The sequence below is a fragment of the Stigmatopora argus genome, chromosome 16 (genome assembly GCF_051989625.1).
Source record: "Stigmatopora argus isolate UIUO_Sarg chromosome 16, RoL_Sarg_1.0, whole genome shotgun sequence".
In the NCBI taxonomy this organism is placed as follows: domain Eukaryota; kingdom Metazoa; phylum Chordata; class Actinopteri; order Syngnathiformes; family Syngnathidae; genus Stigmatopora; species Stigmatopora argus.
Window position 1 is genome coordinate 7,144,665 of NC_135402.1, and position 13,893 is coordinate 7,158,557.

The 13,893-nt window shown below is 43.5% G+C and overlaps 1 protein-coding gene across 4 annotated transcripts in view; it reads right to left on the reverse strand.

Annotated features, from left to right (window-relative positions):
- Window positions 1-13,893, reverse strand: part of znf462 (zinc finger protein 462) — a 32,778-nt gene that overhangs the window by 3,508 nt on the left and 15,377 nt on the right. For 2 of the 4 annotated variants that reach the window (XM_077622251.1, XM_077622252.1), the window contains exons 2-12: window positions 13,454-13,746; window positions 8,248-13,316; window positions 7,423-7,557; window positions 5,817-6,154; window positions 4,613-4,731; window positions 3,992-4,192; window positions 2,198-2,426; window positions 1,990-2,132; window positions 1,408-1,631; window positions 545-908; window positions 116-311 (exon numbers count right to left, since the gene is read on the reverse strand). In XM_077622251.1, the coding sequence (XP_077478377.1) occupies window positions 116-311; window positions 545-908; window positions 1,408-1,631; window positions 1,990-2,132; window positions 2,198-2,426; window positions 3,992-4,192; window positions 4,613-4,731; window positions 5,817-6,154; window positions 7,423-7,557; window positions 8,248-13,316; window positions 13,454-13,706 (7,271 nt within the window). In that variant the 5' untranslated portion in view covers window positions 13,707-13,746. The remainder of the gene's footprint in view (window positions 1-115; window positions 312-544; window positions 909-1,407; window positions 1,632-1,989; window positions 2,133-2,197; window positions 2,427-3,991; window positions 4,193-4,612; window positions 4,732-5,816; window positions 6,155-7,422; window positions 7,558-8,247; window positions 13,317-13,453; window positions 13,747-13,893) is intronic. The other 2 variants (XM_077622254.1, XM_077622253.1) reach the window with 2 other exon arrangements.

A 13,893-nucleotide genomic window follows, 5' to 3' on the forward strand; every position in this document is an offset into this window, starting at 1 on the left:
TTGAATGCATTAGAATTGGGAGGGCTAGTTTGTGACACATTTACTCGAGGAAGCATCAGGAATATTTGTTAAAACCAACAATTGAGAGAAAACGATGGAAAAGCAAAATACTCACATGCCGTGGCGAAGGACATGGCGCTCCCACTCTGAGTTGTCAGTGAAGCAGCGCCCACAGAATTCGCAGCGAAGACGCTTTTCTCCAGAGCTGCTGCCACTGCTACTACTACTGCTGCTGCTGCTGCTACTACTACTACTGCTGCTGCTGCTGCTGCTGCTGCTACTGCTGCTCCTCGTTGGAGAAGCAAGGACTTCTGGGACATAAAACAGATGCTTCCTTTCAGTATACATCTATTGCTTTGGCTCAGTGATGCCCAAACGTTTTTCTCCGAGGGCCGCTTACAGAAAAATCATAGGCTCCAAAGGACCAACTTTAACTATATATAAATATACATAGTCTCAGGTTTCCTACATTGACTTCAATATTTTGACACTGTTTGGACGCCTTGGTTTTAGATTGATTGTGAAATATTCTTTGAGAACAAACCTTGTGGGACAGGCCTCTCTTCCTCGGCGTCTTTGAATTCCTCATCTTCCTCCGCTTCCTCTTTGATGCTGCTCTCCCGCTCGTCCTCCTCTATGCATCCCTCATCCTCTTTTGGGTTCTCCGTCACCTCCATGACTTGATCCTCTTCCTCCGTTGCAGTCTGAAGTTCGTCTCCTGCCACCTCCATGACACTGCTCCGTTCCTCCTCATGCAGCAGCTCCGTCTCCGGGAGCTTCAGCTCCGGCAGCTTCAGCTCCTCCTCTTCCTCCTCCTCCTCCTCCTCGCTGCTGCTATTTTCCTGCTCGTCCAACATCTCCAGCTGGTCTAAGTTGACCCGGCCCATCAGCTCGAAGTTACGGATGACCTGATTCCAAACACAATGTCTGATTGAAGTCTTAAATGCTAAAATATTCACAATTTCAAAACCAAAAATAATAGTGTTTTACCAATACAGCAATAAAATGTCAAATTCAAGGCACCAGGGAGCAACATGTAGTCTTTGAATGCATTTTTTTTAGTTTGCAACTGCCTTTCGAACTAACCATGATATCCACTAGTGATAAATGCCCCTTTTAAAGGGTGTATTGTCTTTCCAAGATCTTCACCGATTACACATGGCGCAGATAAAGAATAACAATAAAGGGAAGTAAATGGTTTTTTGTATTTGTTATGTGTAGTATGGGCCTATAATTAAAATGTATACTTGAGCCTTGACAAAATTCATCTCTAAAGTCACATCCACGATCCATTTTCATCAAAATCATCTACAATTTTGCCTTAAAAAAAGCTGTGAAACACCCTGGGAAATATGAAAAAGCGCAAACCCAAAACAAAGCAAAGGGACAGATTCTATTGGTTCTGACCTTGTGCTCAATGCGAAGGTGTTCCTGCAATTGGCTCCGACGGTGGCTGTCGTAGTAGCACAGCTGGCAACGGTAAGGCTTGAGCTCAGTGTGCTTGAGAAGGTGCAGCTGCAGGGCGTGATCGCTAGAGCATGTGAACGTGCACTTGTGGCAGCGGAAGACCATCCCCTGAAGGTGACGCGATAGCTTGGAACGGTTCACTTCCAGCGGACCCACACGCTCCTCTGGTGGGTTACACACACATATAATATTAATAAAAAAGGAGAGAAAACAAAAAAAAAGAAGCTAGCAAACTTGTCCTCCACAAGCTTAAGTGATTAGTACATGAGTTACACTAATGCATTAATGTGCGATAATGGCACTGACTGTAGACTTATATCCAGTTGAACCAACACTAAAACAACAACATGAAAGCATTTTAAGTCAAGTTTTAGAAGAGTTTATCCATTTTATTGTCAGTAGTGAGTGCTAAAGGGAAAAAAATATTTTGTATATTAAAAAAAACCCATCTGGCATCCTATCGGTGCGACATTACAAGATTCACATAATAAAGGTGTTGTCTTTTAAATGACCATTGTGTACCTCTATGCAGGATAACGTGGTCGATCATGCTGCTTTTATATCTTGTGTGGTAAAGACAAAGAGGGCAGCGGAGGTCTTTCTGGACATCTTCCAACACATTGCTGTTGCTGTGGCCCGCCTCCACATGTAAGGTGAATGTATTCCTGAAATCATCACTGGTTGTTAACATAATTGGAGACTTCAATAATTAAGCATTGCGCCGTCTTACTTGTAGCAAGTGAAGAAGGAGCAGTCCTTGCACTTAAAGAGCTTCTTGCCACCGTGGCGGTCTCGGTAGTGTCGCCGCAGGCTCTGCATGTAACCCGAACTGAACTCGCAGAATTCGCAGGTGAGGATGCTGTCGGGCCGGTGGTCGCTAGGTGACGTGTGACTGCGAGATGCGATCTGGTAATGGCTGAGTTGCTCTCGGACGTCCGCAGGTTCCCAGTACGTCGGGTCTGAAAAGGATACACAATCTAAATTTTACGACGACAATTTGCAACAAAAAGTTTCCTGTAATAAAGAGGTTAGAACTTCAAATTTGATGACAATTTCATGAAAATATAAAACAATGATAACCATTTTACATCTATCTATTAGACGTCTATCCTTGTCAACGGCAGGCAATGAGTTCAAATAATTTACTTTCCCCATGAACAAAACATATCTTGTTATTTACCAGAGTAATTTTAAATAGTTAAATATGTTGATAGCCCTAAACATCCAAAAAGCTTCACATACTAAAATATTAAGGACACTAAACCGTATAAAAAATATCCAAGCAGAAAATGGAATAGTGAAATTTCCCTTTTTATATTTATGCCACAAAAAGGTTACTTCACAAGAGATGATTTTAAAAATATATATATTTTAATGTGCAACCAATGTGGATTATATCGCAAGTAAAGGACAGTTAAGACTTTAATTTTTCATATTATGAACAGTCTAGACAGTCTAAGTGTCAATCAGTACTTTGTATAATACCAAAGCCGTTAAGTCACATAAAGTAATCACTCCTTTTATACTCTTTTACCATATCAATCACATTCATACATCAACCTTGTGTGATCAATCGATCGCAGCTCGGTAGTGGCACAGAAAACGAGCACGCGCGTCATTGGTTCTTTTAAGAGAGCTAATGTGAGTGAGCGAGCTCATCTTCTCGCCCTACTTTGTGGCATAGACACAGCAATAAATAAACTACCGTGACACTAATAGAATATCTATCCACCTGAAAATGCACCATTCAGCACTCCAAAGTTTTAAAGTATGTGCCGGAAAACTATATGACCATTCAGCTTTCACTCACAATGCTTCTTCCATGTAAGAAGGTGTATAAATACAATATGATCTATGAGGTTATGTTATTTATTCATTTTAATACAAGAACCTCACCACCTGCTCAGTATCAAGACTTCATTTACATGTGTAATACTAATAGGCAGGTCATATTTAAACAATGAGGAAAGAAGTTAATATTAAAATTATTATGTAGTAAATTGTAAATTTATACTCTTGAATGTTCACTTATTAAAGAACCCTATTTTTATAGCATTACTATTTTCACAAGTCATAATCTTATGCTAGTAAAATTACACCTCATTAATAGTACAATGTAAATCTCCATCTTCATCAAGGACTCTCCTGAGAAGACTTTCATTGCAATTTTGAAATTATGAATCGTTGCATACATTTTTAAATGTCAAACAAAACCCTTCTTTACATATTACGCCGTTTAGGAGATTTAAATAGTAGGTCATTTTAATTGACCTAAAAAGTGGAAAGAGGACATTTCTGGCCAAAAGTCTGACAAACTCATCGTGATTTTTTTTCTCACAAAATGCATTTATGTAACATTTCAATTACTCTTTTTTCATTATTTAAAAAAATAATGTGCTAATGTGGCTCTACACGTGGTGGATGGACAAGATCAGTTATATTTGGTGTGACTGACCGATCACCCAGAATTTGCGCAATCTGCATAAACTCAATGCCAAATCCTCGACTTTCAGAAAAGACATACCCTCGGGAGTCAAGGGGCTGTTCTCTGCGTTGGGAGTCGATCGGGTGGGGGTCCTGAGAGCGTTGTGGGCAGCCTGCGTGGCAGCCCGCAGTTTGGTAAGGGTAAGGGCCTCTCCGTGGTCTTGCAAAGAATGCTCCTTCAGCTGGCTGATGGTCATGGAGGTGAAGGGGCACGACAAGCACTTGTACGTGTGCTGCTCACCTATTGGGCGACAAATATGACGTGAAAAATGAGTTGAAATTGGGGTTGAAATTGAAAACCTCTCCCCGGTTTTTAAATTACGAAAAAATGGCTGAAAATGAGCCGCCGCAAGAAGCTTAAATTCAGCCTGCATTCTGTTGTACTTCTCAGTTTTACATTTACTTAGGGATCAAACAGCATCGAAATAAATGAAGAAAATTGCAGCATTTCAGTTTATAGAAAAGAAATTCAAATGGGATAAATTGTGCAATTTTGGTTGTGACTTTTTGCTGTCATTTTTCTGTATTTTACAAAGTTTGTTTCAGTTGTGTGTGATCGAACGCTGTCAACGACACCCAATGAGTTGTAGATGAATGAATCTGATCTTTTAAGGTCCATTTCAAACTGAAAATGACTTGATCGTGGATATTGTGTATTTACCAGTGTGTGCCTTGTGCAGGTGGCTCTTCAAGCGGCTCACATAGGCAGACTTAAAGGGGCAGAGTTTACACTTGAAGGGTTTGTGATGGCCGTGGTGAGACTGCATGTGTCTGTCCAGGCTGTTGATCAAACAACAAAGAAACAACACATAATAATATGGAATGGACCATAAAAAGATATGAACCAAACACTATGTTTTTGAAGTGAATTTTCTGGCGAAGACAGATCAAGGAGTTGGGGCGGAGGAGAAAAGGGCGACTCGTCTACCCACAATCCCCTGGTGGCTGCGCCTGTTGGGAAGCTGGCTGTGTTTTGAATGCTATCCTGTCGAGGTGGTATGGGAGTGCTGTGTGTTTCTAGGTCAGGGTGCACAATATACAGGGGAGGGACTACACCTGATTGTCAGTCCTGCTCGGTCCATGTCTCATGGAAGAAACAAATCGTAGCAGCGAGATGATGTCTACATTTTTTTTTTAGCGATGAGCAAACATCCTTAGTTGGCTTTCTTTCAAATCAGCCAGAATTAAACATGTGCAAGGAGTTAAAACATAAAATATGTAGGCACTAGCAGTAATTTTGTAGAGAAGTGCCCAGGGATAGTGATATTGGCAAATATCATCCTAATAGTTTTCATTTTACATAGAAAAGCGTTTTTTTCTCAGGGCCCTTACTAGAGAAATTGGAAATGTTTAATATATGCGGACCCTCATTCCTAAGTGTCTTTGGGCTATACACAGAAGCGTATTAGACTCTGGAAATGAGGTAATAAAAATGTAATTTTGAAAATGTAGACCTTCAAAATGATGAAACTACATGTTTAATTAGAGTAAACTAAATTACTACTTAAAATCAATCCAAATATTTGAATTTGAAACTTTACACAGCATAATTGATTTTTTTTTTTACATTTCAGAAAGCAAAATAAAATGCCGGTATGTTTATACCGAGCATGTGACGTGAAGTGTGAACTTTCAATTTGTCGTCATCAAGGGCAGCCAATGAGTTTTCAAAGAAATCAGTTCAACCTCTAAAAAATTGAATTAAATGCATTTCAAATGAGTTAATCCACATACACAATAAAAATGTAATGAATTAAACATTTTGGAAATGTGATTTTTTTTTTGCAGATGCTGCTCTTAATCACTTGTGTCCCTAAAAATGCAAGGAATTAGAAAATTTTAGAAATGTCTTTTTTCTCACTCACTTGTGTCTGAAGGGTGAAACAAACTGGCAGTAGTGGCAGCTGTACTTGTCCTCCCTGATGAGCATGGCCATGGCAGAGTGGCTCCTCTCGTGGGAGCGGAGGCCCTGCATGGACATGAAGACCCGATCGCACTGGGCGCACGGGTGCCCTCCCGTCGCCAGGCGCTGCTTGAGCGCCGGTGACCTCGCTTCGACGGCAGCCAGCTCTGGTGTAGCAGAAACGAGACCCTTTGGGAACTCTTCAGATCCTTCTTCATGGTTTCCCGCTTCATCCTCCTCCGCGTCACCATTAACGAGTATCTCTGTTGGCGTGGTGAGGGCCACCTCGCTGACTTCCTGCTGAAAAATTGAGATTCATGCCGGTTGAATTGATACGTATTTAAAAAAGCCCCTTGGAAATACTTTCAATTGAACAGTGAGGAGCAAGACAAGAAGAATATATCTGTTTAATAAAGGAAACAAAAGATCACTACCAACATTTTCCACCAAAGTTTTCTATTGGAATAGTGTCTATGTAACTACTGGCCACCATGGACAGCGCTAGTCGACAATGGACGCCTCGCAACATCAATGGCACTCAACATTTAGCTTGTTGCCAATGGCGGAAAACCAAATCTGTCTATTTTTCCATTTTGGAAATATCGATAACATTGGTGTACAAGCAAAATGCTTACCGGATTAAAGTGGTGACACTTTGCAAACTTTGGGTCACTCAAAAGTGGCCATATTATCTCCAAAGTAGATATTTTACTACATTTTGTAGGCCGGTGTAATTATTTTGACAATCGTTAGCCTTGCATCACAAACTGTATTGTATCGGAGGGTACCCAAGGTTTCCTGCTGCTGCTGGCTACTCCATCTGAAGCCAGTTTCGAATGTGATTTTAATTGAGCCTTGTCAGCGAGACGTCCTGCTTTTATTTCCATCATCTACTGCTGCCGTCACAAGTCGACATACAATCATAGTGACAGCTTTCTCTTCTTTTGTGGAAAGCTGAGCACTAAATGGAGCCATAAAATAAGATGTGGTATCTCCACACTTAGCTTTGAAATTGCATCTGTAAAAAGTATCACCTTAGGTGGAGAGAGAAGGTTCTGAAAACAGCATCAGCAAAACTACTTATAGTGCAGTCAGTATGTTGGTTGACTATTAAATACGTTGATGTTCTCCATTCGGTTAAGGTTGCACCCTCAGGCCCCTTCACAGTCTCCACAGAATACAAATAATTCAACGGAAGCCAGCCACTGTCCTCAAAGTAATAGCTTGCACTCTTTGTTCCTTCTTTAGTGCTGTCTCAAGGGGAAGCTGGCAGATGTCCTCAGTCGCAAGGGAACGCGAATGGAGTAGGACAAGATGAACGTGTCAAGAAATGCGTCAAGGGCACTCTGTTGGTGGAAGTTAGAGGACGTGTCTACACTTTAAAATGACTGTTGCACCAGGTCTGGGAAATTCTAAACAAGCAAAATGTTGATTCAAAAGTAGGGCTGGAAACCTTTGGGTACCTCTCAATACAATACAATTTGAAACGATACACGTCCAATGCATTGCTTTGGTAGATATTTAGACCAAGATTAGTTGAAATACAAATAAAAAAAATGTGAATTTACCTTGACATGTCCCTCTTTCACCTCTCCGTATTGGACGTGCTTCCTCAGGTGATTGCATATAGCTCGGATGGTAGTATGCACCTCCACGCAGAAGTTGCACCTAAAGCCTATAGGAGGTTGGTTTGTACAGCTTTCCTGTCAATGAATACAAAAAGAACAGTTGTTAAGCCAGAATTTATGTGCCTTTATGAAATAATAACCCTTTTTATGGCATTTATAACTTGTCAAATATCCATAAAGGAAGAACAATGGCACTCTAATTCTTATGAACTTATTAATGGAATATTTTTCAAAACTCAAACTATACTCCCACTTACGATAAAGGAGCCAATTAATTGACTCATGAAAAGACATTTCCGACTTTTTGTGGATAGGATTAGGTAATGTGATCTTCAGTATGTTTGATATACTAGCGCTTTTAATTATAACACATTTTTAATATGCTCAAAAGAGGTATAGCACGCAGGAAAGAAACAGAATAGTACATTTAATGGGGTCACAGAAAGTAAGTATAATTGTGATGCACTAACATAACTACAAGAAAAGCATCAATTTTCAGGTGCAAACCTGAAGGGAAAGTTTAGCGAGCGTGTAAACGGAACATCACTTTTTGGATTGTATATGAAGGAGAATCTATTGATTTAACACAATGTTTCAAAGTCATTTTACTTCAGTGGAATTTGGCAATGGTGGTTTTTGTAAGGAGCACAGCTTGTGAAATAAAAAAGTTATGATCGCAAGGCACGAGGAAAGTCCTTTACTTAAACAATCAATAAGAATATTTTCGCATAATGAGCTCTCCTTTCCAAATGAATCTTTTCTCACCTTTTCAGACTTGCTCTCCGGTACGTCTGCTGCTTTCTGTTTATTGAGAAGCTGTCGCCTCCTCTCCTGCCGAGTGGCCCTCTTCTGAAACTCATCGTTGTGGTTGAGCAGATGGGAGGCGAGGTCGGGTAGGGACAGGAACTTGAGCTCGCAATGGGAACACTGGAATGACTCTGAGGCGTCATCCTCCTCGGGCTCCGGAGACACAGCAAAGTCCCTCTTGAAATCCGCCCTGTGATGGTCATTGTAGTGCATAGACAACAGCAGGCCGTTGCTGAAGGACAACCGGAAACATTTGAGACACTTAAAAGGGAGGCAGTCCCCGTCCAGCTCTGGATCGGTGGTGTCGTCCATCGGTTCCTTGTTCCCTTCACTTTCCTCATTTTTTTCTGGTTCTTTGGCATAAATTACAGTAAAGTAGCGACTGAGCTTGCTAGCATGCTTCTTCTTGGGGAAGACACCTGGGTGGCGTTTAATATAGTGCGACACAATGCTCTTCCTGCTAAAGGCCTGGAAGGGACAAAGGGAACACTTTCGCCTCTCTACGGCCAAGCGCACTTCTTCGCTCATCTCGGAATTCTCCTGTTCGGAGGATGGTGTCAAAATGACTTTGCTGGGCTTTTCAGTCATTGTCTTGGAAGCAGCAAGGCAGTGGGTATAATAAGCATCGATATCGTGGCGCTTCTGGTAGTGTGCTGCCAGGCCCTTGCGAATTGGATTGGTGTAGGAACAGAGCGCACATTTGAAGACGTTGTTTTTACCCTCGGGTTGAGCACGGACATTGTTGTGCTTGATGCGGTAGTGGCGAGCAATGCCTTTCCGGGTGGAGCAGAAGTATTTGCAGAGCTGACATTTGAACACAGCGTGCTTCTCGGGCTTATTGATGGGTACTTGCGAGAGGGCGAAGTCCACATCAGTGACCTCCTGGACTTTCCCTGCACTTGATGTATTACCAGCACTGCATTCTGCTACCGGCTCAGTGTCTTGAATGGCTGAGACATTTGTCAACCCAGGGCTGAAAATCTCAGTCACAGACTGATTATGGTACTTCTCATAGTGGATTTTGAGTTTTTCCAATGTGCCGTGCGTATACGAGCACATTTTACATCTGTATGCGCCATAGCCCTGCCTTTGAGTCTTGTTTTTGTCCTCTGCCTCATTTGCGTCTGGGATTTTCTCGATGTCATTGGCAAAATCCTCTGCTGTGACTTTCACCAGGGGGTGTCTTTTCTGGTAGTGGGTGAGGACGCCATGAATGCGGGAGTTCACATAGGGACAGTGGCGACATTTGTACACAGAGCTGGGATTGATGTCTGCCTCCTGTGCGAAATCTGCAGCTTTGACTTTCATGCCGGGGTGCTTTTTGCCATAATGCGTCAGAAGGCCATGGAGACTGTTGTACTCGGAATGGCACACGGTGCATTGATAGGGATTATTAGAAATAGAGAGTCGTGGGTGAGTGGGATTGTTCTCTCGAGGTGGGATGGCAATGTACAGAGCACCATCATCCTCAACGGACTGGCTTTGGAAAGAAGTGTTTTCTTTTGGAGTTTTCTCAACTGAAGGATATCCTTTAATAATATCCAAAATCACAGATTCGTCCTCTTGGATGGCCCAAGGGTGCACTGCCTGATAGTGACTAGTTATATCATATATGGTGCAGGCCTCAAAGGCACAGTCCCTACATTTGTAATGGTTTCCTTCGAGGTTACCCCCGTGTTGAGTGGTTTCTGGTCCGGCCCACAGCTTGCTAGCCATGTAGGCGTAGTCCACATTATGCTCTGGGTGGCGTCTTTGGTAATGAAAAAGCAGTCCTTGGGGTTCAGCGTGGGAGTAAATGCACCATTCACAGTGATAGCCAGCCTCCAAAATGCCATCTTGGTAAGCCCAGTGTAGAATCATCAAGGTCGTGGCCTTAACCGTTGGGTGATCCTTCTTGAGATGCTTCTTGAGGGCATACACATACGGGGACGTGTAGGAACAGTGTCTGCACTTCAGGTAACGCAGCGGGGCAGTGTTTTCCGTGTCTGGAAGGGCCGGAACGGTGGCGGGTGAAACCCCGCTCGACTGTGCGCGCTCACGCTGGCTCCGGACAACAGCGGTGTGACGACGCACGAGGTCAGCGTTAGCTTTAGTTTCCTTGTGCTTCTTCTGGTAATGAATGAGCACCCCTTTGACCGTCCGGTTCCCATAATCGCAATGTTGACAGAAGAACAGCTCATCCTCGCACTTTTCTCCGCTTCCAGGTTTAGGACTTGAGTTATTGGAACCATCATGACCATCATTTGGAAACTGTGTCATAAACTGCTTGGGTGCTGGTATTTTTAATTCATCAATTAGTTTCAACAACCCTGGAGTAGGTGCTCCGTGTTTTATATATTTGGCAGTCACTTTTACTTCTGGGTGTCTCTTTTGATAATGCACCAACACGCCCACAACAGATTTGTTGCTGTATACACAGTGTTTACAGTAGAACATATCCTCATCCGATCCGTAAAGTGCCACGCTTGATTTTTTGGGGGTACTCAACATGCTCATGTTAAAGGAGGCATTAGAAACAGGTTGATCCACCGAGACTACCTTCATAGATTTCTGTATGCGAAAGTAAGATGCCTTTTGTTCTGGGTGTTTCTTTTGATAGTGGACCAAAACAGAGTGCATGTTGGGGCTGGAAAAGGAGCACATGTCACAATCGTAGACAACCACACTGCCAGCCATTGCGTCCTTGAGGGGAGCCACCTCCGTGGCTGATTCAGGGGTCTTAGGCGTCGATTTAGGCAGGGGGCTCGTAGAGGACCTTGGAGTGGACGTAGCTGAATTAAACAATTTGGGGCCAGAGTTCAATATCTCCCTTAACGTTTGCGACTCGCCAGACTTATGAGATTGTTCCACAACATAGCTGGAGAAGATCATGGCATTGTTGATCTTCACTGTTGGGTGCATTCTTTGGTAGTGGGGCATCAGACTCCGCACATTAGGGCTTGTATACGAACAGAAGCGACACATGTACACTAAATTGGGCTGGTTAAAGTTGAGCACATTGCTGGCTTCCGGATGGTGATCCATGTAGTGTTGGTGTAGGTCATTGTAGTTTGTGTACTCAATGTAGCACTCCAAGCAACGGAAGACTGCACTCTGGTCATCGGGGTCCAAGATGTACTTAAAGCTGAATTTGATGTACGGGTGCATCCTCTGATAATGAGTGCTGACGCTACGGGCAGATTTGTTGTGGTAATCACAGTGTTTACAGTAGTAACGCGCCATTCCGGGATCTCCTGAATAGTCACTGTTATCGTGGGGAGCGTCTTGGCCGTCAATCAAATCGCCCGAAATAATTTCACTATCATCAGAAAGAGTCTGAGACAGTGGTAGACTCCTGGATTTTGATTTAGGGTTGCTTTTTCTTTTCCCAATCCTGCCTCCTTTGTGAGAAGAGTCCTTTGTGTGTGGCTGCAGTATGTTGTACGCAAAGATGGCATTTTTGCCATCGTGGTTACTTCCTTCATTGCTATGATGGTCGGCCATTTCCTCGTCATCCATGTCATCCAGATTTATGACAACATCCTGCTGACTTTGGCTTATTTTGCTTTGAAGGTTACTCGCAATTTCATCGATTCTTGTTCTTTTTTTGACTGAGGATAAATCCAAGGGCAAATCGTTAATGGACTTTCTTGCCCGTTTACCACCGACTAGGGGTTTTTTGGTGGCAAGCCCTAAAATGGAGGTCTGGGTTTTCTGCAGACAGGTAGGTGAGGCTGCCACATCCGCGTCCAGCTGGTCTGCCAACTGACCTTCGGAGACAGTAGGATCCATGTCGTCGCAGTAGGAATGCTTGTGCTGCTGATGAACCCTCAGTCCTTTCAGAGTCGTTGTGGAGTAGTTGCACAGTGTGCAGCGGTGTGGATTTTGCTGGTCATTCGAGGTGCCGGTTGACTTTTTTCCATTCATCTTGGACATACTTACATTGCCCCCATTGACGGGATCTGCGGTACCATCGTTGTGGGGCTCTGGGCTGTCGCTCGTCAGGTCCATGGTCTCCATGTCAGAGTTACTGTGGCTCTGTTTGTGTGTGCCTAATTTAAGAGGGCTGGTGCAAATAAAGGGGCATTCATCACATTTGTACACTGTGGTTTTACCAGAGAGGTGAATGTTTTCAATGTGGCGCGAGATGCTCCGCCTGTGCATGGTAAGGAAGGAGCAAAAGGGGCACTGGAAGCGGTTCTGGTATTTCCTGAATGGAATTCCTTTGGTCTCCAGCAGTTTGTTGTCCTCATCTGATAAAAGCTGCTTCGCGTCTGCAGAGAGCGTTCCAGTGTAGTTGGGATCATCTATATCGCCAAGTTCTTCGTCTTCATCTTCTAAGCTGCTCCTTGAGTCCTCTTCATTTAGGAGGCTGCAGTCTATTTCACTTCCATTGTTTGGCCTCCTTGGTGAAACTGAGCATCCTGCGCTAGCAGGTGTGACTGCAGCAGTCTGCGCTGGTTTGTTTTCGAGCATTTTCATCATTGAATTCTCATGTCCTTCGGCCTTTGATATATTAGGACTTTGGGACGGGGAAACTGGTTTTGGTGGGGTTGCACAGATGTCCCCTTTTGACTCGGGAATGCTGGACACTATATTGACCTTGTCGTCATGTTCCCTTACCACATGGTTGGTCCAGCTGGCCTTTAGGTCAGTTTGATAATCACACCATTCACAGGCAAATGTGCCTGTCGTGAGGCCAGTGGATGAGCCTGACTCTTCATCAGGTTTGACAGTCCCCGGGGAAACAACTGAACCCCCATCGGGAACTTTGCTATGATATGTAACATGGTGTTTCATCATCCTTGCTTTGCGCGGAGACTTATACGTGCAATACTGGCAGGAATACATCTTGGAATTGTCTGTCTGCGAGGATATTTGTGCCACCACATCTTCCTCGACAACATTGTGCACCTTCTTAGTGTGATTCTTCAAGAACGACTTGGATCGGAAGTAACGGACGCAGAACTTGCACTGGTAGAAGAGCAAATGGGTTTCAGCACTTTGCTTCGGCGATGCCTTGCTGGAGTTGCCGGCAGTGTCGGGACCTGAAACAAAAAAGCTATTTTGGAATTTTGTGTTTTGATTTGAACATTAACCTTGTAATGAAATGGAAAAAAAGACTGCAGTCCTGCTTGTCAAGATGCTGGAATTGTAAATGTTCTAATTAATTTGGGAGGCTTACTCGATCCAGCATTAGGTGATGTGTAATTCTTGTCATTCTTGTTCCCAGTTTCCTGCACTCCTGTTTCCTCCTCCGCCTGCTTGTCGTCGTCTTCTTCTTCCTCCACCTCCTCCTGCTGCTCTTCTCTCAGCGAGCTAGACTCGTCTGCGTCAGCAGGCTGCAGGAAGACAGTGTGCACTTCCTGAATGTGGCTCTTCAAGTCGTCGTACGAGTCGGCACGGAAGTCACAGCCGTCGCATTGCAGTACCTCCATTACTAAAAGGGGGGAGCACTCCCTGTAAAATCAGGGAAACCTAGAGAAGCAGACAAAATGGTATTGAGAACAAAACCCGATGTAACCTGTTGCTCTTGACAACAACAACAAAAATCAAAACTTCCAGATAATCAATTCTTATCTTTCAGTGTCATCTGTTGTGATAAGGAGCAAATGAATGACCAGG